General features: G+C 38.1%; 1 protein-coding gene and 1 long non-coding RNA gene across 6 annotated transcripts in view; one reads left to right on the top strand and one right to left on the bottom strand.

Annotated features, from left to right (window-relative positions):
* Positions 1-814: 814 nt before the first annotated feature.
* On the bottom strand, positions 815-6,103 carry LOC111547524. Its single transcript, XR_002733160.1, has 3 exons — positions 5,730-6,103; positions 2,552-2,677; positions 815-1,028 (listed from the first exon to the last, which is right to left on the bottom strand). It is a non-coding gene; the product is annotated as an uncharacterized LOC111547524 (long non-coding RNA).
* PPP1R12A (protein phosphatase 1 regulatory subunit 12A) overlaps positions 5,457-27,469 on the top strand; it is a 167,936-nt gene continuing 145,923 nt past the window's right edge. For 4 of the 5 annotated variants that reach the window (XM_023219148.3, XM_023218966.3, XM_023219088.3 and 1 more), the window contains exon 1: positions 5,457-6,689. In XM_023219148.3, coding sequence (XP_023074916.1) covers positions 6,453-6,689 — 237 coding nt within the window. In that variant the 5' untranslated portion in view covers positions 5,457-6,452. The remainder of the gene's footprint in view (positions 6,690-27,469) is intronic. The other variant, XM_023219017.2, reaches the window with a different exon arrangement.

The following is a 27,469-nucleotide window of genomic DNA, read 5'->3' as shown; positions in this document are numbered from 1 at the left end:
CAGTCTCACTCTGTCGCCAGGATGGAGTGCAGTGGCACAATCTCAGTTCACTGCAACCTCTGCCTCCCAGGTTCAGGTGATTCTCCTGCCTCAGCCTCCCAAGTAGCTGGGACACCAGGCACACGCCACCATGTCCAGTTAATTTTTGTATTTTTAGTAGAGACGGGGTTTCACCATGTTGGCCAGGATGGTCTCGATCTCTTGACCTCATGATCCACCTGCCTCAGCTCCCAAAGTGCTGGGAAAATGCTGGGATTACAGGTATGAGCCACCACACCTAGCCACTGTTGTAGTTTTAAATCATGTATTTTATAAGGAGCACATAATTTTCTGTTCACTTGAGTGGACCCCTTCCTAGGCCCTGAACTTAATTATTCATAATTTTAAATCCTTTTTGTTAAAGAAGAATCTCTAAACTGTAATAATATCAGGTTCCAGAAAACCTGCATACACCCTCAGCTCAGATCTTTCCTGGTTAAATCAGTATCTTCTCTTCCCCCACTCTTTACTGCAAGTAACTTCAGAAATTGTTTTTCGCTCTCTTTAGCCCAATTTTTTTCTTCACTACATTTAGCGGTATCTGAATTAAAATGTATTCATTTTTTGTCCCTCCTCACTAGAATGTAAGCTCATTGGTGGCAGGTACTTCATTTGTTGCATTCACTCCTGTGTCCCCAGAACCCAGAATAATGATTGACAAAGAACAGGTGCCAATCAATACATTTTTACTGACTGACCTCAGATCTACCAAACTGCTACATTTCAGCCATGTTTGTGCACAGCTATGTTTGGCTAGTGGGAGTCCCAGGCTTACCTTCCAGCCTCCATGAAGCAGCCATTCATTGAGATCCTGTCATATTCTGGCTACTTCCAGAGATCTGTGAGTAAATCCCTGCTGTTCAAGAGACCAATAGACTTCTCTCTCATTCTTTTGAGCCTTGGTGTCACTTATTATTCTCAGTAAAATCCTTCTTTCCCATGGAAACACCCAAGGATGGCTTGGGTGAACCCCTCTGCTTGGTTCCACCCTAAGTAAAAATAACATTCCACGGAATTATGGTCAAAATTTTTGTAAAGTGAAAATAAAGGCAAATTTAGAAAACTGCTATTTTCATTGATTTATAGTGCTATGCAAATAGAACTTCATTAAGTTTCTGACACCCTCATATACTAACTCCAATCAGATCACTAGCCCTAAACTCTTATTAAATAGAAATTGGTGGGTGGACATTTCAAGTTAGGAGGGAAAATGTTTTGAAAGCAACTTCTGCTTTCTTCCTTGCCACAAAACTGCCCTGAGGCAAGGAAGCAGAGTTGCTATCACTTTAAATAAGGGAAGGAAAAGGCAAATACAAGAACACAAACAAAATCTCAAATTTTTTTCTCTCTCACATACATTATTCATTTAATCTTTAAGACAATCACATGAAGCTGATATTTCCATCTGCCAAAATTGAGCACGGTCAGCATGTTTTGGTTCTCATGAATACCTTACTTTGTTTTTGCACTCTGGTCTGTGAAGGAATTTTAAAGCTTTTCCTGGGATTTGATTTGAAGGACAATTGAATGGATCCCTCAACTAAATACTAGTGATCCAAGATAGAACTCATGCACTTAAACTTGCCTTCCAGATATTGAAAAAAACTTCATCTTGTAATTTATTCTTGTAATTTCAGTGCCATGGAGAATTACTCTTATTTTTGAAATCCCTTCAGTACACAGATATTTCATACAAATTGGCCTTCCTGCCAATTCCTCGCCTTGACACCTTGAGTTGGGTGTGCCACTAAGGCCTATCCTGTAACCTTCACTTAATTAGTCATAATTATTATTACACATACTAATTAAAGTCAGCCAGCTTCCTAAAGTGTAGGACATGTAGACTGGTGGTACATGAGGTAATGTTATAATAGGTAGATGTAACATTAAGACAACAGTGAAGCACTTAGCAAAATATTCTTTTTTCACTATCTTTTAATCTTTCTGATTATGCTAAATTGAAAAATCTTAGGTTGCTGCTCACATGTCCAACCCTTACCAATATCCCTTTTTTAACAAACTGAGAGCATGGCTTGGGCTCAGACCCTTGACAGACAACCTAACTAATGTTTTGTTTTCATTGTGTTTGCTTTAACAGTCTTATGTCAAGTGGAAATGTTTTTCACTTACCAAAGCAACATAATGTTGCTTTAAAATAAATTTGTCTTAAAAAGGTTAAAGAAAACATTAAGGAAATATCAGTATTTGTGGTTCTTTAACTTGGCAACAAAATTGATAAAGTTTGGGAAACATTAAATTAATTCCTATGAAAGGGACATGTGACATTCTCACACATGATACAGGTTGGGAGTCATGTGCAATGGAGATGAGTTATTTCTTTAGCAGCATAACTGCACTTCGGACTGTTGCCACTCATCTGATTCCCAGTTTTGGGAGACCAAAGAAGCTTCATGAGCGTTATCAGCCACTACTTGTACTGTGATAGGCTTAGTTTCTTGAAATGAAGTCAGATGTGGCAGAAAATTTACCCTAAAGTAAATTGGAAACTCACCGTGTAATCCAGAGGCAAGGCAAAGGATTAGATGCTATGATCTAGAAATCAGGATTGATCTAGCAATGGAGTCTGAAGCAAGTTAGGGTGGTTCCGTGTTGGTTCTGGTCAACTCCCTGTGTAGGACTAAATAAATTATGATGTGAACAGATTGTAAACTTTTCTCCAAAATTTTTATTTTTTTTCCTCCTTTTGAGACAGAGTCTTGCTCTGTCACCCAGGCTGGAATGCAGTGGTGTGATATTGGCTCACTGCAACCTCTGCTTCTGGTTCAAGTAATTCTCCTGTATTCTCAGGTTCAGCCTCCTGAGTAGCTGGGATTACAGGTGCATGCCACTACACCCAGCTAATTTTTTGTATTTTTAGTAGAGACAGGGGTTTTGCCATGTTGGCCAAGCTGGTCTCGAACTAGTGACCTCAGGTGATCCGCCCACCTCAGCCTCCCAAAGTACTGGGATTACAGGCATGAGTCACCCTGCCCAGCCTTTTCTTCAGGTTCTTAAATAAAATATTGGAAAGAAATTATTATGCAATGGAAGAGAGTTTGGCCCAGGTGTAGAATACAGAAGATAGAAACAAGGTCTTTGTTGACTGTTCTATTCTCAAGTGTATAAACGTAAATTAGTATCTCAGATTTAAATTAGGGATAAGGAGAACATAGATCAGTTAAAAGTATTTATTAATAACTGATGTACATTTTTAACAAGGAGATTATAATAGCAGAAACAAATCTAAGTTATGCACATCAGCATTTCAAATACATTTATAATTTAAGTTGATCATTATTAGCAAGCAAATTAACGGTAAGGAATGTCTGTAGTCTGATTAAACTTTGAAAAAGATATATAGAGATCTTATTCTGACAATCTTGTGCATGTAATAAATAAAACCCCCAGCCAGGTGCAGTGGCTCGCGCCTGTAATCCCAATACTTTAAGAAGCCAAGGCAGAGGATCACTTGAGTCCAGGAGTTTGAGACCAGCCTGGACAACATGGGGAGACCCCATCTTTACAAAAAATAAAAAATAAACTAGCTAAGCCTGGTGGTGCCGGTACCTGTAGACTCAGCTACTTGGGAGGCTGAGATCATGCCTCTGCACTGCAGCCTGGGCGATAGAGTGAGACCCTGTCTCAAAAAGAAAAACAAAAAAACTCCAACATGATTGATTTGTTGCAGCCAAAAATATATTTCTATGTATATATGCAAAATAGTAAGTATAGTTTTATTTGTACTTCTGTTTTAAGGCTTAATTTGCTTTACAGGAGCTAAAATGTATCCTCATATCCCAATCTGTTCAGAGGCCATTAGGAAGTAAAAATATTTGCATTTCTTCCATTTGTACTGCTTAGACAAATATGAAGTAAAAGCATGTGTGTGTCTGTGTGTGTCTTTTTTTTTTTTTTTTTTGTAAAGATAGGTTCTAGCTCTGTCGCTCAGGCTGTAGTGCAGATAGCTCACTGCAGCCTCGAACTCCTGGGCAGAGTTCTCCTTAGCCTCCCAAAATGGTAGTATTACAGGTGTGAGTCACGGTGCCAGGACTGTGTGTCAATAAAAAATTTCGCTTGTTCTGGAATTAACCCAAGGTCTTTAGTACCATTAATTCACTAACAACAATTTAAAAAAAAACCCTCCCTAAAGACAAAGTAGGTGGCAGTTGAAGAGCACTTTCAATATTAACATAGAGTATCTTGAACCTTAGAGCCACGAAAGAAGAAAAACTAAATTCAGTGAAATTTGCACATGATAACAGCCTTAGTTGGTTGGTTGGTTTTTCCCCGACAGCTTCTGGGAACTGAATGAACTTAATTATGTTTTATTAATAAACTATTATTAATTTTGCATCCTGAAATAAGTGCTTGAATCAGGAATAGCATACTTCCCACTAAACTCCTTTTGCCTGAATGAAAACTTGAGATATCCATCTATATTTCAAGGGCACTTTTAAGAGCTACCAAATATGCCATAACATTCTTGGAAAACAGTATACGCTGTCAGTTTGCCTAGGTAGAGAGAGGAGCTGATAAGGAAATCCTCAAGTTCCTTTCTTTTATTCTGAGCTGTGTTCTGTGGATAGGGATTTTGCATTTCAGTGCTAACAATGTTTTTCAGCACCTAACACCATGAGTATTCAAAGGTCTGATGTTATCATTAATGTATGTTATGAACATACAATGGTACATCTTATGAATATTACATTTATTTTCTATTTCTACAATGTTTTCAGAGGAAATATTTTTACCCTAACCTGTTACTATTCTATTACTATCCATTAATTGTGGTTCAGAAAATTGTCTCACAGGCAGGTAGTTTCCTAATTATATTTTACTCAATAATTTTATTTCTCAATATGACAGGCTATGTAGTCCACTGGAAAAGGCATTATGCTGACAGTAAGAAAAGCTTATTTGTTCACTGCTCTATCTCCAGCACCTAGAACAATGCCTTAACCAGAACAGGTGCACAGTATTTGCTGAGTTAATTCTAATGTTACTTCTGGGTAAAATTAAGTATATTATCTAGTTCTTGAGGGACTCAGTCTAGATGACCCCTAATCTTCCATGGTAAGGTTTTGTGGTTTTTATTTTGGCTTTTCTAAATGCTCTAAAAATAGAAGTGGATGAAAATGATGTAGTGTTCTGTAAAATCAATTGGTGGAGATTGTAGACAGATGGCTCATAAGACATCAGTATTACAAATCCTATGTGTGTGCGCGTGTGGTCATACAAGGCAAAGTTAAAGTCTTTTTTCATGAAGATGAAAAATTACAGTCTTGTTTGGGCAAGTGAACTCAAGAAATGGTTCAAATAAATGTCATATTTTTCATTGTATATTCACTGCCTAGTACAGTTACTGGCTCATAGTAGGTATTCAAAAAATAGTGGTTGAATTAATTGCGTTCATTAACTAGACGCAGCTAGGTCTCTAACCCTCCTTAGAAAGAGATGGAGCTGTAACCAGAAATCCCTTAAAAGGTAAGGACCAGTAATCAGGCTGAGCTAAGCTCATGGGTCCTACGAGACAGGCTTAGAGCACTGAAGGAAGAGAACTCAAGCGTGAGAGAAAGCAAAACAAAAGTAAAGAGAAGAGGAAAAACATTTCTAAAGTGGGGGTTGGCAGGAAGCCACCGCAATTACCGCAGGTCAACCCTGGCCAATAGGTGGTCACCTCAAGAACTTACCATAAAAACCCTCGGCTACACAGACCTCACTTTTAAAAGGTTATTAATTCTGACATGCCCAAGTTCATCTGAGTTTCTTAGAGCAACCACCAGCACCTACTTCACGACCTATCCTCCATTCCATTCAAATAACGCAGCCAATAGGAAAATCCTCCGCCTTGAGCCAACGACTCGGCGTAGCTGAAACACGCTGGGAGGCAGATCTGCCCTGTAGACCCTTGCGGTTCCACTGCTGGCCTCCGGATTCCCGGGAGCCCACAGCCCGGCAGGACAACCTTCCTTCCCCGCTTCCTCCTTTCCAGGTCTGTCCCAGCCCCCGCTGCCTGGGCCACACCCGCTTCCCTCCGGTGGCCCAGCCACCCCCGCCGCAGTTCGCGGGAGCGCCTTTCCTGGGGCGGGCACAGGCCCAGGGCGCATGCGCCCTGGTCGAAGGGCACCTCCCAGTCCGGATCTCGCGAAGTTACGTTAGATTGGCCGCCGGTGACGGGCGGTCGTGCTGGGGGCGGGAGGGCTTCTGTGGTAGGAAGGGAGGTCCGCTCGGCCGGGCGCGCCGCCCCAGTGCTCTGTGGGATACTGGAAGTCTCGAGCGTCTCCTCCCGGTTCCCAGCCCTCCTCTGGCCCTCACTCATAGAAACATTCACACACCCCCTGCCTCCCCTCTCTTCCCTCTCCGCCTCCCCCTCCCCCCCCTCGCGATAAGAAGACCCGGCGGCAGGAGAGGGGATGAAGATGGCGGACGCGAAGCAGAAGCGGAACGAGCAGCTGAAGCGCTGGATCGGCTCCGAGACGGACCTCGAGCCTCCGGTGGTGAAGCGCCAGAAGACCAAGGTGAAGTTCGACGATGGCGCCGTCTTCCTGGCTGCTTGCTCCAGCGGGGACACGGACGAGGTCCTCAAGCTGCTGCACCGCGGCGCCGACATCAATTACGCCAATGTGGACGGACTCACTGCCCTGCACCAGGTCTGTGCGCCCAGCCGCCGGCTCTCCTGACCCTGAGGGTCCTCGTCGGCCTCCCGCCCGGGCCTGCCCTCAGTTCTCCACCTCTTGAGGCTGGGGGCGGCGGGAGACTCTCTGCTGCGGGGTGAGGGGGCGGTTTCCCGAGAGAGCGGGAGGGAGAGCTGGTGGAGCGGAGGGCGCTGGGCTTGAGGCCCCCTTCAGAACAGTTGCTGGTGGAGTTGGGAACCGGGTGATTTCCGGGGCACAGGGGAAAAGGAACTGTGGTCGTCTTGGGGCCCCAGGGCCATTGGTGGATGAGTCTGGGATTTGGGGTCGAGACAAGGAGGGGTGTAGTGGGGTTGTGCCTGGGCCCCCGTGTCAGTGATAAATTCGGAGGGGTGGATGCTGAAGGAAGAAAACTAACAAGGGGCATTAGGGACGGTTAGGCAGATGAACATCTTTGACTTGTAGGTAGGCATTGGATTTGTTGCACTTTTGAGGACTTGATTACAAATGATGATGATAATAATAGTAATCTAGAGCCCTAAGCCGAATGCCCTGAGTGAACGATTTCCTGTTTTCTCATTTATTACTCTTGGTCACTGGGGAGGGGAAAACAGGGTGTAATTAACTGATCTGCACCGGCTGAAAGGAAGGGGATGGAAGTGGGTAGAGTAAGGAAGCCCTCTAAAGGGCTTGCCCACCTCCGGACCGGAACGTGTTGAGTCTGATACTCGAAGTTTGCCGCAGTGTCAGAGATCCTTGAGCCCCAGGTCCTGGGGTGTGCACTGGTGTTAGAAGAGAAGAATAAAGAGGGGACACTCTTTTCAAAGCCGGTTACCAAGCTCTGATTTTTCTTTTGGGGGTGGGAAAAAGACTGGTCACAAACTTTTCTCAAAATGGATGCTTTGTGCATGTTAAAGTTTTATAGTAGTCTGATTGGGATCTCTCAATGTTAGCCAAATAAGGAGAAACTATTGGCAATCCAGAGATAATGTTGCCTTGCCTTTAACAGGCCAAAAGCAACACAACCATGTAGAGTTCTGCATAAAAACCGATTTTTAAGTGATGGTAATAGGTGACAAGACGTAGGCTTTTTCGATTTTCTTGGCGGGCAACTTGGAATAACTATAATAGAAAATGACTTTGCAGCAATAGCTTCCCCTTACAATGAAAAGACTTGTAAGCTATCTCAAAGTTGCCTTGGTTGTATGTGGAAGATGCATAGCCTTACTTCGAGTAATGGGAGATTGAAAACTCAAGGCTTTAATATTTCATGAATATTAACTTGATGCCTTTTTAAAAGAGGTGTGTAGTGACATTTTTCCTTGTATTGCTTACTGTTTTAAGGGAGTGATGACCATTTTAAATTTTATGTAATGGAATTCTCGTATCAGACTTGGAGTATAGCCTTTGTTTACAAAGTTGACTGGATACATTTAAATTTTTGACAAATTGCAGGACAAATATGGAATTAAAAATGTGGCACCCAGTGAAAATATAGCAAGGTGTCTAGCGTTTTCTCTATTTCATTAATTTAGATTCTCTAATGCATAGCACACTTTTTATTTGGGTGAAGTTTATTTAAGGCATATCATAACTCTTAAGATTTTAAAACCATGGTGTTGAGAATGAAAGAAACTTTTGGCATTAAAAATGATAATGTAATTATATAAGATGAATCTTCAGTTTCTTTCAAGTGTACTTTACACGTTTTAGTGTTTTAGTGTGAAACAGGTTTTGATTATTACTGTAGGAGGTCAGGATAATTGGATAGTTGTTCTCATCAATCTGTTTTATTCAAATCGTCAAATAGAAATTTAAAGTTACTATTGTTGTGGAGGAACCCAATTGTATTGGCCTGGAGGAAGACAAAGATTTTTGATATTTACATTATTGTAATACTGGTTTAGGGAGGAAGAGAAAATACATTTAACTGTCTTCTTAAGATCTTTTTTCTCCTCTCAATATTCACATGTTGCAAGAATTCTCAGACTTACCAATGTCTTCCTGATTAACTGAATTCAGTGGTCAGTTTGGTGTTGTGTAGCTGTTTCTTTATTGGGTATTTTGTTTTAGTTGACAAACACTTAAACAGAAGTTTCTAAATTTACACCATTTGCATAATATCTTTCTGTCACTTTTTGTCACTGAGCGTTTGTCCCGATAATTTCCAACCGCCTCCCCTTTTCCATAACATTTTTCCTTATCTGCAAGTTCCTTAAATCAGTGAAGCCAAAATCTTTAAAATATCAAGCATTAACATTTTTGTTATGTTTTCTTCACTCTCATTTCTTATTTATCAACTCTTGTACTTTTTTCTCATTGTTACTATGAAAATAGGGAGTTCACTTTGGGCAAATTTAGGACAACAGCTAGTGAAAGACAATAAATAAACACACACACAAGAAAATTTTAAGCTTTTAAGAAATCTCTTAAACTTAGCTTGTTTTCCATACTTAATTCGAAATACTGAAATCACTGATTTAATAGTCCTTGAATAGTTTTTTAAAAATTTAACCTCAAAAGATCGTAGAATACCTAAAATGTTTTACTGGGTTAATTATTGTTTATTCTTTTCTGAATATTCATTTACTTTTTGGTTTTGATCAAGTGTTCTAAATTTCATTGTCAAGAGGAAAGTTTTAGGAACATCACAACCCACAAATACACTTTTACAAAATACAAAATCTAGTATTTTGCTTTTATTTTAAATATAAACAGCTTATATTGAAAGGTTTATTAATTTGTTGAATGTGCCCCCTCATTAGAAGTTATAAAAGATATCCAGTCTTCAGCTGTTCTTTTTCTGTAGAAATATATCCTCTATATAGAAGAAAAAGCAGTGTTTCTTGTCGAATTTCCTATCTTAGTCTCCAGAATAGCCTTTCTTCCCCACCCACTCCACCCAGGACCTGACCCCCAAAGCTACAAAACAGCACAAAGTTAACCATAGATATAGATTTCCGGTTTTCTTACCGAGGTCTAGAGTAGAATTTCATTATTACCAGTGGGGCAATAATCAGCTTCTGATTTTATAGCTACCTGGTAGAGTTTTACAGTACGTGATTATATCTCTATTTTGGCATAGTTTATGAAGATTTAAGGAGATTAATAAGGTTATATATAGAATGCCTTATTGCTAATTCTTACTGATACTGGTGTGCATAAAATACAGGGCTGAGATTTTTCTCCAGCAGTTTTGAGTTTAGCCTGTTGATTTTAACCTTAAAATCTTTTCTTTTTCCTCTGCACCAGTGACTTCCAAGTCAGTTTACAGTTCCATCATTTCTGCAAAGCTCCAAGCCTCATTTCCATTTTTTGGGGTTATGTATTGATTTAAAATGAAATATTATTAAATGTATTGCAATTTTATATTTAATAATGTCTTTAAAGTAGTAATATACTAAATACAAGTTCACCCCCTTTGCCATAGAATGGCAACTACTGTATTCACGTTAACCTTTGTGATTTCTTCAAAGGATTTCTTGCTGTTCAAACATAGATTTTCATAGTTGCAATTCAGTATTATAATTTTACGTTTATCGCTTAACATTAGAGGTACTTCTTTAGACTTTACCAGCATCCTTTTTAATTATTTTAAAGTACTATTAATTTGGTTATAAGACTGTTTTACATCATTGTCAGGAATTTCTTTAAATTCAGCCTACAACAGGTCTATCTTTCCTCATCAAGCCTACTCTTCTCATTGATGTCCCTGTTTTTGTCAGTGATCTTTAGATCAAGTTAAACATTTTAGTTATTGTTTACTCATTCCCCTTGTCTATGTATAATCCAGTCTATCTTCTAGCTCAGTCTTTTCTTTACAATTACCTTGGCATCAGTTCTTTTCCTTGCCATTCTTTACTGGCAGCCTAGTTCATACCTTTATTATTATATATATTTTTTGAGACGATGTTTCACTCTTGTTGCCCAGACTGGAGTGCAGTGATGCTATCTTGGCTCACCGAAACCTCCACCTCCCGTCTTCAAGCAATTCTCCTGCCTCAGCTTTCCGAGTAGCTGGGACTACAGGCATGTGCCACCACGCTCGGCTAATTTTGTATTTTTAGTAGAGATGTGGTTTCTCCATGTTGGTCAGACTGGTCTTGAACTCCTGACCTCAGGTGATCCACCCGCCTCAGCCTCCCAAACTGCTGGGATTACAGGCGTGAGCCACCGCACCTGACCTTATTTTTATCCCTAGAGTATAGTAATAGCTTAATTGTTTTTCCTGCCTCTGTTCACTCCCTGATTTCATCTAGCATGCATATTGCTGTCATATTAATCTTTGAACAGTATCACTCTGATGGTGTCACTCCTCTCTCTAAATTTGGATATAATACATTTTATCATTTAACTTATGGTTGGTATATCTCCATTGTGTTGTATCCTTTATAGAAATGGGTTAATTTGCTGACATTTCAACCAGATCTTTACATTTTTTTATTTCCACGCCTTTAGCCATGCTTTTTATGCTCTCTCCCTCCTTTGCCAATTAAAATTCTAGTCATTGTTCAAGATTCTCATTCTCTTCTCTGGGGTGTTCACTGTACCTTATATCCTGCCTCTCCTGCAATAAAAACACTTTTTACTGAATAGTGTTTGTGTTTGTCTTCCCTTATAGCTTCTGAGGACCTAATCGTCCACATTTTTGTATTTCCAGAGCGTAGCACATAGTGGGTGCTCACTAAAGATTTATTGAATTTTATCTTTTTACTTCAAATCATCAGTAGGAAATTTTAGAGTTATTTGTATGTTGTGAAATACATTTTTGAAACCTTCGCAGCAGATACTTAGCATATTGTTCTTGCACATAATGGAATTTGTGTGATTATGAAACAGATTAAAAACTTTGTTGTGGATTTCAATGTATTTACTTTGAAAAATTCTTTTTTTTTTTTTTTTTGAAATGGAGTCTCATTCTGTCATCTAGGCTGAAATGCAGTGATGTAGTCTTGGCTCACTGCACACTTCGCCTCCCAGGTTCAAGCGATTCTCCTGATTCGCCTGCCACAGCCTCCTGAGTAGCTGGGATTACAGGTGCATGGCACCACGCCTGACTAATTTTTTTTTGTATTTTTAGTAGAGATGAGGTTTCACCGTGTTGGCTGGGCTGGTTTTGTACTCCTGACCCCAAGTGATCTGCCCGCCTTGGCCTTCCAAAGTGGATTACAGGTGTGAGCCACCGTGGCCGGCCTAAAAAATTCTTAATATTGACCTCCTTTCTTTTAAATTCTAAAGCAGTCTAGATCTTGGTTAAGTGGTAGAAAAATATATCCAGTTGAGTCATTAATTAATTACTCACTTTCTAAGAGTCTGAGCTAGATCCTCTAGAGGAGAGGTTCACAAATGGCTGGGGCGTGGACAGGTCGGTCCATGACCTATGTAAGGAACCAGGCCACACAGCAGGAGGTGAGCGACACACTGGAGAGCTAGCATTACTGCCTGCAATCCGCCTCTTGTCAGATCAGCAGCGGCATTAGATTCTCATAGGAGCACGGACCCTATTGTGAACTGTGCTTTTGAGGTATCTAGGTTGTGTGCTCTTTATGAGCATCTAATGCCTGGTGATGATCTGAGGTAGAACAGTTTCATCTGGCCCCACTCCCCAACCCCCATCTATGAAAAAATTGTCATTCATGCAACTGGTTCCTGATGCCAAGGTTGGGTACCACTTCTAGAGGAATACAAAGTAGGATGTTCCATGTTCTATGCTATTACAATTTTAAAATAGTTTTTCTTTTACTTTCCAGTACAGACAGACTTACAGATAGATTTAATATGAAATCCTTTTGCTCTTAAAGTACAAATTTGATCTACTTCTAAGGGAGCCATTTTAAGCATCTTTGTAAAATATGTGATCCTCTCGTCAGTAAAAGGAATACTGTAGTCTTCTTAAGATGTGAAGTGTAGAAGACACTAGAAGCAATTAATTTTGAATTGCTTGTTAGCAAATAATTTAATTGATTATTTTGAAAAATCTGAATTAAGAGTTTATAGTTCGTAACTGTTTACCCTTTTTTTTGATGGAGAATGTTAAGATCTTGGAAGAATCTATTGGATAACTTGAGCATTAAAATTTGTGTCTAAAAGAATGTGCAGTGTAAAATATTTCTCTGCATAGTTTTCTCTTTAGAAAAGCTGTAACACTTATGCTCATGCCTTTCAAAAGTTTTTATTGAAATCATCCTAAATCCATATTTAAAAACCTACCTAAACAAACAAACAAAACCCTCCCAACCCCAAACTGGCCCCTCACTTCCTACAGATAAGTGGGCAACCCTAGCCATATATGGGGTGTGCTGGTAGGGCACCAGTGCCCTCGCTGCTGCTGTTATAATGCATTTTCTGTAGTTGCTGCACTATGCTGCCTGGCAACACTTTTGTGGTCTGACTTTGAGGTGTCGTAACCAAGACCATCTTTCATGTGCCTCAGCTACAGTATGATTGCAAGCTGTGACTGAGCATTTTCTAGTATAGCCAGGTCAAAACAATGGATGGAATAGAGGAAATGTTTTTCATCATCCATTTGTTATTACCACATTTAAAAATTACAGTTCACATAAGAAAAGTACTTTAAAAATCTTATTAGATGATTTTTGAAAGAAAACTATTTAAAAACCTTTTAATAGGGGGAGGCATAAAACATTGCTTTGTTACTACCGTAACATGTTACTTCTTGACACTATATGAAGTTGCTGTTTTCATTGCCTCTGCCTGCAAAAAATTGCCATCTTTTACTCCACCCTTCTTTTGAAAGTTTGTGGGGCTCCACAATAAGGTTGAAAAGATGATGAGGTATTGGTATTTTGGTATACTTCTTTGAAAGATTGAAGACCTCCAACAATTGTAAGTTTATTCTCAGTTGGAGTCAGATATGTAGCAGCCATGACTTAATCAGTGTTTTATTGAGGAGCAGTGCTTTACCAAACAGTAGTTTAATTTTCACAACATGCTTTTTCACTTGCTCAAGGTTAACAAAATAAATGGCACAGCTGGAATTCTTATACAGGTCTGTTTGATTCCAAAGCTCAAACTTTACCCTATGCCAGGTATCTTCTTTAAAGTCTGAAGAAGAAAATATTCTTAAATCTTTTCATCATTATGGTGGTGGTTAGTAGTTGGAGGTTTCTCTGTAAATTAACTGAAAAATCAAGTGAAACACACATGTGATTTTTTTCTTCATCCACTTTTGTTTTAGCCAGCTCATACTTTTAAGACCTTTCTATGGTAATTGAACTGCAGTAGTACTGTATCTAAATTAATCTCAGAATTCAAAATTGTCCTAAATTTTAGGAAGTGCCAAGATTATTTTTGACTTATCATTATGTGCAGAATACATCAGCAGCAACCACAAACACTCCTTTTTTCAGGACATAGAATTTAATTTTTAACTACCTTTATGTTTATTTACCCTAATAGCAATTTATATTGTTTCAGTTGTGTGTGTGTGTCTGTGTGTGAGTGTGATGTGTATATGTGTGTTTTGAGACAGCGTGACAGACTCTGTCACCACGGCTGGAGTGCAGTGGCATGAACATAGTTCACTGTAGCCTTTTTGGGCTCGAGTGATCCTCCCACCTCAGCCTCTCGATCAGCTGGGAATACAGGCATGTGCCACCACTTCCAGCTAATTTTTTTTTCTTGGAGACGGGGTCTCCCTGTGTTGCCCAGGCTAGTCTCAAACTTCTGGGCCCAAGTGATGCTCCCACCTCAGCCTCCTAAAGTACTGGGATTACAGGCATGAACCACTGCACTCAGCCTGTTTTAGTTTTTTTAAATCATTTACAGTAAAATTTTTATACATACATATATGTACCTATTTGACTCTAAATTTTTAGAGACAAATTGTAGGAAACTTCATATCAGGGATACTGGGGGAAAAAAAGAAGTCCCTTAGGTACCCTTAAGGTAGGGACTTTGGTTCTTTTTTCTTTAAATCTCCTTTTGTATCTGCATGTTGTTTTAGTAGGTACACAATAAGTATTTAATGATTTTAAAAAATTGGATACAATGTAAACTAGTATTTTGAAGAGCAGAATTCATAGAATACAAAATAATAATTTTGGTAAATATAACACACTGACAAACTTTTAAAATGTCCTAATAAAAAATTTATATCAACCACTTACTTTTATAATACTTACAACGTAAAGGTAGCCATTATTACAATCAAAACATTTATTAGGTGGTTGGGTATGGTGGCTCACGCCTGTAGTCCTAGCACTTTGGGAGGCTGAGGCAGGCGGATCACCTGAGCTCAGGAGTTTGAGATCAGCCTCACTAACATGGCAAAACCCCGTCTCTACTAAAAATACAAAGAAAAAAAAAAATTAGCCAGGCGTGGTGGCACATGCCTAATAATCCCAGCTACTCAGGAGGCTGAGGCACGAGAATCTCCTGAACCCAAGAGGCAGAGATTGGAGTGAACTGAGATTGTGCCACTTCACTCCAGCCTGGGCGACAGAGCGAGATTCTGTCTTAAAGACAAAAATTATCGGGATGTTAGATTTATTTTTGAAATGGAATCTATTACTGATTATCAATAGAAGCTTCAGTTTATGTAACTAAACAAATCCTTGAGTGTTCATTTATAAAAGTAATCTCTAGGTTGGATGTAGTGGCTCACACCTGTAATCCCAGCACTTTCAGAAGCCAAGGCGAGAGACTTGATCCCAGAAGTTCAAGACCAGCCTGGGCAATATAGGGAGGCCCTGTCTCTACCAATAAAGAAATAAGAAAAGAAAGAAAAAGGAAAAGAAATCTTTAGCATGGTAACATTAGAAATAATGCATATTTTCTAGTTATTTTACTCATACTTTTTTCTCCAAATAACATTTTTACTATGGCTCCCTCTATGTCAGTATTTTCTGACCTTATTAGTGTTTTGGTTGTTTATCTTTTCATTGTTATGCTGGCTAACCATAAAAAGACATGCTTGAGTTCTGTGTTACTGCCCTAAGTGTGCTTGCTGCTCAACTCAAATGCTCTTTCATGGGTGGAGACATTCCACATTGTCATGTGTTATATAGGCATTTCTGAAATGACATTCAGTAGAAACCATGGAAAGAAGTGAAAGCATTCCTCAGCTGTCACCTTTTTAGTAGTCTATTTAAATATTATGTGTATTGAGTGAGATATTCTGCAGAGAGAGCTTCACTTAATAAAAAGCTTTACTTTAAACTTGATGATTTCACTCATATTTGAACTGAAATTACTATTTCCTTAGTTTAACATGACCGCTAACAATAAAATCATAAGATTGTACAAAGTTCATGTCATTTTCTTGAGTACTGCATAGTGCAAAGAAGAATACATTTTGTGAGGTGTCACTTGGCACCCTCTTAAAGATTAATAACCATGTGGGAAAGTATATTTTCATGGACTGCTACACACACACATACACGTACACGTAAACACTCAGTTCCCTTTACTTGTAATAAACATCCCAAATTATATATTATTAGCCTTCAAAATTGTTTTAGATGGTTATAAACTTATTTGAATATTTATACTCTTATATGGAACACTTATAGAGCTTTTCTATTGGAGTTTCAGCTCTAGAACATTTTAAAAAAACATCCTCAGTGTTGAGAGTTTTTTTTCTTTCAGAAGAGTTTTTAAATTTTGAAATTGTATCATTCAAAGATGTATCTGGTGAATAAAGGTAGATCATATAGTAATCATGGTTAATAAATATCCATGATTACATGATATTTTCTAAAAAGCTTATTCTTAAGTGGAATATGATCATAAATAGGTCACCTTGGATTAAAGTTAACTCTTTTTACATTGTCTGGATTTGAGTATGCTTCAGAATTTCTAAACCTAAAGTACTGTTCATTTGTGTTCTAGAGTTTGATGAAACAAGTGTTATAGATTGTGAACATAGTCTTTTTTGTACATGTTTGTGTTTTCTGCAAAAGATTTTGGTGCTGCCTGGCACAGTAGCTCATGCCTGTAATCACAGCACTTTGGGAGGCTGAGGTGGGAGGATCGCTTGAGCCAGGAGTTAAAAACTGGCTTGGGCAACAAAGTGAGACCTTGTCTCTACAAAAAATTTAAAAATTAGCTGAGCATGGTGATGCGCATCCGTGGTCCCAGCTACTCGGGAGGCTGAGGCAGGAGGATTGCTTGAGCACAGGAGGTTGGGGCTGCAGTGAGCTGTGATCATGCCACTGCATTCTAGCCTGAACCACAGAGTGAGACCAGGTCTTACATTTTAAAAAAAGATTGTGATGCTGCTGTCTCTAGATCATGACACTATTTCATTAAGAGCTATTGTTTTTCTTAAAGATACTGTCATTTCTACAGTTTTTCTTAAAAGGTTTGAACAGATGACATATTCAGCAATTTCTGTATTCCTTCCAAGTACATGCAATCTACTTAAGAACTTTGTAGCATATTCAAGATTTTTTGTTTTAAAATGCCTATTGCTATTTAACTCTTTGAACCATCATTTTTTACAGTTAAAATGCCTTTATATTTTTGATCTTCTCAGTGTTTTCAATTATTTTTTGATATACATGAAAATTTAATAAGCAATTATTAAGTCTTCAGTGTCTTGCTTTTATATGGATCGTCCCCATCTCCTTTTTTTAAATTTAATTTAATTTTATATTTTAAGACGGAGTCTCGCTCTGTCTCCCAGGCTGGAGTGCAATGGCGCAATCTCGGCTCACTGCAAACACCGCCTCCCAGGTTCAAGTGATTCTCCTGCCTCAGCCTCCCCAGTAGCTGGGATTACAGGCATCCACCACCACACCTCACTAATTTTTTTTATTTTTAGTAGAGATAGGGTTTCACCATGTTGGCCAGGCTGGTCTCAAACTCCTGACCTCAGGCGATCCACTCACCTCAGCCTCCCAAAGTGCTGGGATTACAGGCATGAGCCACCATGCCTGGCTCTCCTTTTTATTTTTAAACATGGCTTACTTTTGTATGTTTAATGTTGTATGTGAATTTATCCCAAATAAAAATAGTTATAAAAGTTTAAAAATAATTAATTAAAACACTAAAGACAAATGTAAAAAATTAAATGTTATCCAAAATTTCGGGACTGGAGTTTGCTCCATTTAAAAGTTTAGCATCCTTTTAAATATCTCTGTACAAGTATGTAATTTTCTATAAATGGGATCATACCTGGTTTTCTGATTTATAACCGGTTTTGAAACATTGTATATTTCGAAAAACATTTCTGTGTTAATGAATTTCATTAATGAATTCATTAATGAATGTGTCATACACATTTTCCCTTTTAATGAGTATGTAGTATTCCATTGTGCTGTGCATGTGTATATACATCTCGGAATTTATTTTCCTAGTCTTTTATGGTGAACATTTAGTGTATTTTCTACTTTTTATGATATGGTGAATATTATGTACATCTTTTTTTTTTTTTTTTTTTTTTTTTTGAGAGACGAAGTCTCCCCCCGCAGCTCAGACTGGAGTGCAGTGGCATGGCACAATCTCGGCTGACTGCAACCACTGTCTCCTGGGTTCAAGTGATTGTCTCATCTCAGCCTGCCGAGTAGCTGGAATTACAGGCACCTGCCATCATGCCTGGCTAATGTTTGTATTTTAGCAAAGATGGGGTTTCACCATGTTGGCCAGACTGTTCTTGAACTCCTGACCTCGGGTGATCCACCCGCCTCGGGCTCCCAAAGTACTAGGAATACAGGCGTGAGCCATCACACCCAGCCTATACCATGTACATCTTTACTCACTCATCACATTGTATTCCTTAGGATTGTTTCTTAGAAATCTTACCTGCAATTTTATGTTTTGCTCAAAATAATGTGCCATTTTAATGATTGTTTATACAAAATACTTTTGTAAAAAAATTTTACTTTATATACATGTGCAGAATGTGCAGGTTTGTTACATGGGTATACATGTGCTATGGTGGTTTGCTGCACTTATCGACTCATCTAGGTTTTAAGCCCCTCATGCATTAGTTATTTGTCCTAATGTTCTCCCTCCCCTTGCACCCGAGCCCCTGACAGGACCTGGTGTGTGATGATCCTCCCTGTGTTCATGTGTTTTCATTGTTCAGCTGCCACTTACAAGTGAGAACATGAGGTGTTTGGTTTTCTGTTACTGTATTAGTTTGCTGAGAATGATGGCTTCCAGCTTCATCTGTGTCCCTGCAAAGGACATGAACTCATTCTTTTTTACGGCTGTATTCCTTGGTGTGTATGTGCTACATTTTCTTTATCCAGTCTGTCATTGATGGGGATTTGGGTTAGTTCCAAGTCTGCAAAAGACACTTTTAATAAAGTTTCTAGTATATTGAAAATGGAAAACTAACCTTGAAAGTACTCATGTTGACACACCTGTTAAATTCATGCGATAATGTTATCCCCTATATGTCACCCATAGGTACATTTTTGTTTTATTTATTGTTATTTTTTGTTTTGAGATGGGGTCTTGCTCTGTTACCCAGGCTGGGAGTGCAGTGGTGTGAACACAGCTCACTGCAGCTTCGATTGCCCGGCCTTAAGTGATTCTCCCACCTCAGCCTCTTGAGTAGCTGAGACTACAGGCATGTGCCCACCACACCTGGCTAACTTTTAAAATCGTTATTATTCGTAGAGACAAGGTCTTGCTGTGTTGCCCAGGCTGGTTTCAAACTCCTGGGCTCAAGCAATCCTGTCTTGGCATCCCAAAGTGCTGGGATTACAGCCATGAGCTACCATGCCCAGCTGAGGAAAATTATTTTATTGCTTTATTACTCTGTGTGTGTGTGTTTGTGAGAATAAAATTAGTCGTATTTCACTCAGAGAAGCAATTGGGGAAGACAAGGTAAAAAGTGTTCTTCCTTTTTTCTTTATGTAAGGTTTAGTTCTAATGTTTGAAAATTTTGAAGTTATTAAAATATTAGTATCTGTATTCATTTATATGATGCTGTTGTTCATTTAAATTAGTGAATAACTCATTCATGCAAGAAACGTAGAGATCAGCATTTATCATATGTCCAGCACAGTACTAATCTCTAAAAACAATGATCCCTGGCTACATGTAGTATACAATCTAGTTGAGGTGGCAGCATGAGCCGATGATTACAATATAAATAAGTGGTAGAGTAGAGATACAAGGTGAAATTAAAGGCTTTATTAGGCTGGCTTAACCCAGAGTGTCATGGAAGACATCCCTGAGAAAGCTCTGTAAGTTATAGGTAACTTATCAGCAGATGTCTTGAGCCTTTTATGACGCTATTCACTACTCGTTTGTCTTCTGAATGCCCCTGTTGAGTGTACCTTTTTGTCAGTTTCTTTCTTGAAGATGAATGTTGCCGAGGTTCTCATATGTCTGTTTTTGTTTTTAGTGTTATTTCTGTGGTTTCAACTTTCTGTTTATATGACCTGTCCTTTTTATATGATCCATATCTTACGTTTTGTATCAGTCTTCCATTTACTAAGCTAGAATCTCAGGGTCATTTTCTGTTTTCTCCTCACATACAGTCCATCTCCTCTACCATGTACACACCTAAAAAAAAATCTTTTATATATTCATTTAACATATATTAAAGATCTCTTCTGTGCCAGACACTATTAAGTGCTGAGGAGCCACATTTTTGAGCAAAACATATACCAACAGTACCCTCATAGAGTCCACAGTAAAATGAAATTAGCCATTTGGGAAATGCAAATCAAAACCACAATGAGATACTAGTTCACACCTGCTAGGAAGGCTGTAATAAAAAAGAGATAACAAGTAGTGACTAGGATGTTGTATTAGTCCTGTTTTCTGTTGCTTATAACGGAATATCAGAAACTGGATTATTTAAAAAGATTTAGTTATTACAGTTATGGAGGCTAAGAAGTCCAAGGTTGTAGGGTCAACTCTGGTGAGAACCTTCTTGCCTGTTTGGGACTCTGTAGAGAGTCCCGAGGCAGTGCAGGGTATCACATGGTGAGGGGGCTGAGTGTGCTAACGTGCTCAGGGTCTCTCTTTCTCTTCTTAGAAAGCCACAAGTTCCACTGCCATGATAACCCATTAATTCATTAACCCTTTAATCCATGAATGTATTAATCCATTTATGAGAGAAGAGCCCTCCTGATGCAGTCACCTCCCAAAGTCCCCAACTCTCAACAGTGCCACATTAGGGATCAAGTTTCAGCATAAGTTTTGGGAGGGATATTTAAATCACAGCAGATATGGAGAAATTGGAACCCTCATGCACTGCTGGTGGTAATAGTAAGATTGTACAGCCACTTTGAAAACAGTTTGACATTTTCTCAAAAGGTTAAACAGAGTTACCTTATGACCCAGCAGATCTGCTCTTAGGTGTATACTCAATAGAATTGAACATGTGTCCACACAGAAATGTGTATGGTAATGTTCATGGCAGCATTATTGATGATAGCCAAAGATGAAAACACAAATGTCTTATCAGCTGATGAATAAAGTGATATGTTTTGTCCCTGGAATCAGTGGAATATTATTCAGTAGCAAAAAGGGGGTGCTGATAATTGCTACAAAGATGAATCTTAAACATTATGCTAAGTGAAAGAAGCCAGTCACAAAAGACCACATGGTGTATGATTCCATTTATATGAAATGTCCAGAATAGGCAAATCTGTGTATGAAGCAAGACGGCAGACAAATGGTTGCCAGAAACTAGAGGTGTTGAGGGGAGTTGGTGAGTAACTGCTAATGGTACAACTTTTTAGGATGACAAAAATGTTATAAAATTGTGCTGATGGTTGCACAACTCTGTGAATCTGTTTATTTGTACACTTTAAATGGGTTATTTTATGGTATGTGAATGATATCTCAGACATTAAAAAAAAGTGAACGTATACATTAATCAGTGTTTACTACTAAAAATTGAGGCACTGACAGAGCCAGAGTAATTATCTTCTGTCAGTTCCCCAGCCTCAGCCTAGGCTTGGTATTAGTCACTATAATTATGATGGTGAACAGAACAGCCAGACATTGCCCTTGCCCTAACACAGCTTGTAGTCTACTGGAGTGTATAGATAAATAACACAGGCAATTATAAATTTACTGGAATGTATAGATAAATACACAGGCAATTATAAATTTACATCAGTATATGTAATGATATGTAATGGTAATACTACAGTATGGAAGCTTATGAAGGCACATTTCACCTAGATTAGGGGAAGGGAGAAGACGTTTTTCTTTTTTGAGACGGAGTCTCACTCTGTTGCCCAGGCTGGAGTGCAGTAGTGTGATTTCGGCTCACTGCAACTTCTACCTCCCGGGTTCAAGCGATTCTCTTGCCTCGGCCTCTTGAGTAGCTGAGATTACAGGCATGCACTACCATGCCCAGCTAATTTTTGTATTTTTAGTAGACGCGGGGTTTCATTATGTTGATGAGGCTGGTCTCGAACTCCTGACCTCGTGATCCGCCCGCCTCGGCCTCCCAAAGTGCTGGGATTACAGCGAGCCACCGCGCCCTGCCGAGAAGACTTTCTGGATAAAGTTGATGTGTGAGCTGCTCAGTGATGAGTAAATGTTAGCTAAGGTTGTTAGGGAGGGAAGATTATGGGAAACTATTTCAGAGAGAGGGAAAATAGCATGTGTGAAGACCTGGAAGTGAACAGAAGTGTTGAAGGGTTTTTTTTTCTTTTTTTTTTTTTTTGAGACAAAGTCTTGCTCTGTCTGGAGTGCAGTGGTGTGATCTCAGCTCACTGCCACCTCTGCCTCCCGGGTTCAAGTGATTCTCCCACCTCAGCCTCCTGAGTAGCTGGGATTACAGGCACATGCCATCGCGCCTCGCTAATTTTTGTATTTTTAGTAGAGACGGGGTTTCGCCGTGTTGGCCAGACTGGTCTTGAACTCCTGACCTCAAGTAATCTGCCCGCCTCAGCCTCCCAAAGTGCTGGGATTATGGGCTTGAGCCACTGTGCCTGGCCAGTTGAAGAATTTTAATCAGATTAAATGGACAACCAATTTTTCTTTTTTAAGAAAAATCACTTTTGGCTGCAGTGTGGACAAGGCACTGAAAAGAGAGGACAAAGCTGGAGGTAGAGAGACAGTTGAGGAAGTTGAGTAGTCTGAGAGAGATGACTATGAAATGAGCTAGCTTAGTGGCAGTAGGGTTGGAAAATAGTAGATGGACTTAAAATATATTTAAGAAATAGAATTGGTAGGAATTGGAGGTGGATTGGCTTGAGGGATTAAAGATGTGCATGCACCCATTTTCTGGTTTGGACAACTAGGTGATAAAGGTGCTTTTCACAGCATGCAGTAAATATTGTGTGCTTACTGTATAGGTCAGCAGCAGAATATTGATATTGCAGAATGATACTGGGGGAGACAGTCAAGTAAACAAGAAACGAAAATCAAGTGTAAAATGTATGCTAAAGGCTATCTATACAGGATGTTGTGCACACACGGAGGAGAGGTGGCCTAAGTATAAGTAATACTTGGAGATCATGCTTGGAGTGTGTTTTTTTTCCTTGAATTTAGTCTGTTCTCTTACGTCCCTCTGATTCCCTGGAAATATGAAGACCAAGTAGAAAATAATTTATGAACATACAGAAAAAACACAGGATACAGATTCGTGATTTTTTTTTTTTTAAGGTTTCAGTGAACTGCCTAAAAATATATGCAAAATTTTGTTTTTCTGTACTTTTCAGTTCGGAAGAATTAGTAAAGAACTTCTAAGTAAAGCCAGATTTACTTTTATGGTATATATGTGACAGAGGTGTATGGGGAGGAGTGGATCACAGAACTGTTGGAAAGGAATAAAGGAGGGGTAGTAGTAACAGTCTATAAGTCTTTTATTGACTGAAATAGTATGCTATGAAAATAAAGTCATGGGTTAAAATAGGTGAGAATACATTTTCTCAGAGCATGTTGGATTTTTCTAATAATTGTATAGTGAAAGAATTTTAACAATCTCTTAACTTCCCTCAGTTTCTAAATTTACTAAGTGGTATTTTTCAGGGAAAATAAAGGTGAAAATATTAGTTATAACTAAGAAACTTATACCTTTATATACTTTTTTATGCCTAATAGATTTAATATTTTTTCTTTTTTGCTCAAAATATTACAGGACTTGCTTTGAGTATTCGAGAATTTTTTGCATATTTTAATATTTTTAAAAGTTGTAGTTAATGAGGAAAGTAATAGTTGTACAGAAAGGTTGTTTGGGTTATTTTGACTTTGAGTAAGCATTAGCAGATATGTTTCAGCTTATATGAAATAGGAAATCATTGTTACATATTAAACTCTTAACTCTGCATAACATGGCATCTTTTTGCCTTTTCAACCCATCCTTGACATTTACAGCCAGTCTTTATATGTGGGAGTACTGTATAAGTTTTTCTCACTTTAAAAACCCTCAATTGTAAAAATGTTAATTACAAGACTGTATGTATGGTATGAGCCCTTTGGGGGGTTATTTGCATAGGGAAAAAATCTGGTAAATTACCTCAACTGTTAACAATGGTTGTCTCTGGGAGGGAAATACAGATTTTGAATTATGTCACTTTTGGATCTTTTACAACAAGCAGGAAAAAAAGAAATCTCAATTAGAGAAAAATGCCTAAATGGCTATTCCCAGTAATGTTTTATGGATTAAATATAGAAACATTGATATAATTAATGAATTTTAGTTTGCTAGTCTTTGGCCACTCAAGGAAGCTGGTGTTGATGGTTTAGTATTTATTTCTGTATTATACTCACCTTTTCTCTGAACCTTTTATTTCATGAGGAATGACCGCTTGACGATGTGATAAACACCTTGAGAGAGTATTTTAAGCAAATAATGTAATTCTGGATATGGTTAGATGTATTTTGTAGCTTTTTGCAAATGGACTACAGAAAGTTCAGAGAAAAGCTAAGTATAATTACCAAAAAGGGAAGTCATTTTTGAAGGACAAAGGGTTTTAAAAGATAAAATTTGGATTTTAGAATTTTAAACAATTCCAATAGGAGATAATGTAGAGTAAATAATTAGAAAAGCAGTTTTATACAGTATGTTCTTTTGCCCCATTCTTTATGAATGTATAAAGCATTTGTCGATGAATATCCGTTCTAAGAATGAATTGAAAAAACAGCCCCAAGTCTCTTAGAATCAGGAGTGTTGAAGCCCATAGTGACATGAATTTTGTGAAAGTATTTTTGAAGGCAGTGAAAAGAGGACTTTTAAAATTTACAAACCAGAACAAGAATAGGAAGATGGAAGGCAACTGATAGAATGGCATTTAATTTACATATACATTTGTTGTTTATAGGTACATTTGTTTAAAATGGTCTTCTACTCTACACTGGCAAAATTCTGATATCCACTATTAAACAGATAGTTCTGGAAGAGACTGTGTTGAAAACTAGACGCCAGTTTGAGTTTTCTGAAAACAAGTTGTATTGACCTGTCTTTACTTCCTTTTTGGTCAAGGTTTATAGATATAACTGGGGGAAATGTTGCAAACAGTATAGCTTGATTTTTTTTGTAAAACGCATGGAAAGGCTCTTGTTACATCTTTATGGTTAATATGACAAAAATTTGGCATGAATATTACCAGGATTAGGCTAACAGCTGGATGAACTACTGTATACATGTCAGCCTGCTGATTGATCACTGAAGGTCAATCCAAAGGGAAGACTAACATAGTGGTCCTTGTGTTCTTAATCTTGACCCTATCCTGTGTAACATTTAAGCAGATAAAGCTGTAGGAGCTGAGAGAGAACTTCAAAAAGCATAAAGTAGTGGGTTTTAAATAATAAGATAAAAAGATAATGAGTATTAATTTAAAATTCCACACTAAAAAATTGATGAGTGTAGGTTGGTAGAGATCATTTTTGACAGACATTTGAGAAATAAGTCATTGGAAGTTTAACAGCAAACTTGGTGTCTGACAACAGTATAATAATTTTAAAATATACCAATTTAATGTAAAGCAAAAATAGTGTTAAGCCTAGATTTTAAAAAAATCTATTATTCTGCATTGTAAGATCACATCTGTAGAATGTGTCTAGGTTTTTAGATTCGTTTGCTGTTCAGCAGATCTTACCAATGACCTGCCAAGGGAATGGCTTCATATAACAAAATTAGTTCTACAGAGAAAAACAAACTTGTGTTCCAAACTAGAATTGTTAACAAATTTATACATACACATGCATACATTGTCACACATAAGCAAGCACACGTACTTCACAGTATGGTTCTTGGAGTCTTAAAATGCCCTAAGATTTCCAGAACTCCATCAACTCAATTATTTTCTTATGAGCCCCTTGAAAAACAAAAAGGAATCAATTTTCAAAGCCGCATACTTACCTACAATGTTAGACCAACTTCTAGTAGGAAATTGGTAGAAGGACTTTGTGCACATATTAGTTAAGAGTCTTGGTTATAAGTAAGAAAAACCCATTGTAACTGGCCTAAATAATTTATATCATAGTATCTTGTAGAACCTGGGCTTCTGGAATGAATTAGAATCAGTTACTATATGCAACTCAAGAAGTTCTCTGAATTTCTCGTTATTGTTTCTAACAAATCCAGATTATTCTTTTTTATAGCAAACTAGATTTTTTGTTTTCCCAGTTTAGAAGGCAGAAAATAAGGTCACTTCTCGAGTTTACATCCTGGTCTAGTTTATCTAGAGAGATTTATCTGCTTCTCAGTTCTAATTCCAGATTTCCAGAAAAGGGACCAAATGATTCATCTCAGGTTGTTCATGTATCATACAAGGTCGTCAGTGGTGGCTGATGGGACTGAACCCCTCTAAAAAAACATACCTATTCTGACTGTAATCATGTATTTTGAGGAGATGATGGGGACATAAAGCTGGAAATATAAGCGAGTTCGGAAACATGCCAGTATCAATTGTATAAATGTACAGTCTGTACAAATAAAAAAGTGCAAACAAATGTTAAAGAAATTTTAAATCAGCAGTTATCAGACTTTTTGGTTTTAGGACCCCCTTTATAATATTAAAAATCGAGGACACACAATACAAATAAATAAAACTGGGTAAACATGAATATAGGTATATTATACCAGTGTTAATATTCTAATTATATTATAGTTGTGCAAAGTTTTACCATTAGAAACTAGACAAAGGGATATCTTGGTATTATTTCTTACAACTTCATGTGAATGCACATTACTGCAATAAAATAGTATTTTTTGTCTGTTACTATTTTAATACTAAAAAAAAATTGAGCGACCCTAAGAGGTTTTTGTTTATGTTGGCTGTCTGTATTTACTAAATTAGAAAATAAAGCTGAGGAAACTTTTAAATACTTTAACATAATCCATTACATTCCAACATAAATATTATGCTTATGAAAAATAGATGTATTTTACAAAACAAAAAGAGTGGCATCGTTTCACGTTTTTGGAAATTTTTTTAAATGTCTTAATTAAGACAGCTGGATTCTCATATCTTCTTCTGCATCTAGCCTATTGTGATGTCATATGCATGGCTCCTGGAAAACTCCACCATATGCTTGTAAGAGAATGAGAGTATTAACCTTGTAGACTTCTATAAGAGGCTAAGAGAAACGCTGAGCTAAATAATTGAGGGGATATACTATGTTCATGGTTTGGAAGACTGTGAGTATTGTAAAGATGTTCTTCCCAAACCAATCAGATTCAATACAAGTCCAAACAAAATCCCAGATATGTGTGCGTTGTGTGTTTGTGTATGCATGTGTGAAAAATGGCAAGTTGATATAAAAATGAAAAAGACCAGGCACAGCCAAGTCAGTCTTCAGGAACAAGAAAGTGAGAGGACTCACCGACTCTGATGGACAGTAAGACTTATGAAGCCACAGTAATTAAGACAATGTGGTGTTAGTGCAAAATTAGACAACAGACT

This window comes from Piliocolobus tephrosceles, chromosome 10 (genome assembly GCF_002776525.5).
Source record: "Piliocolobus tephrosceles isolate RC106 chromosome 10, ASM277652v3, whole genome shotgun sequence".
Classification (NCBI taxonomy): Eukaryota; Metazoa; Chordata; class Mammalia; order Primates; family Cercopithecidae; genus Piliocolobus; species Piliocolobus tephrosceles.
Note: the sequence above shows the minus strand (reverse complement) of the source record. Positions and strands in the feature narration are given on the sequence as shown.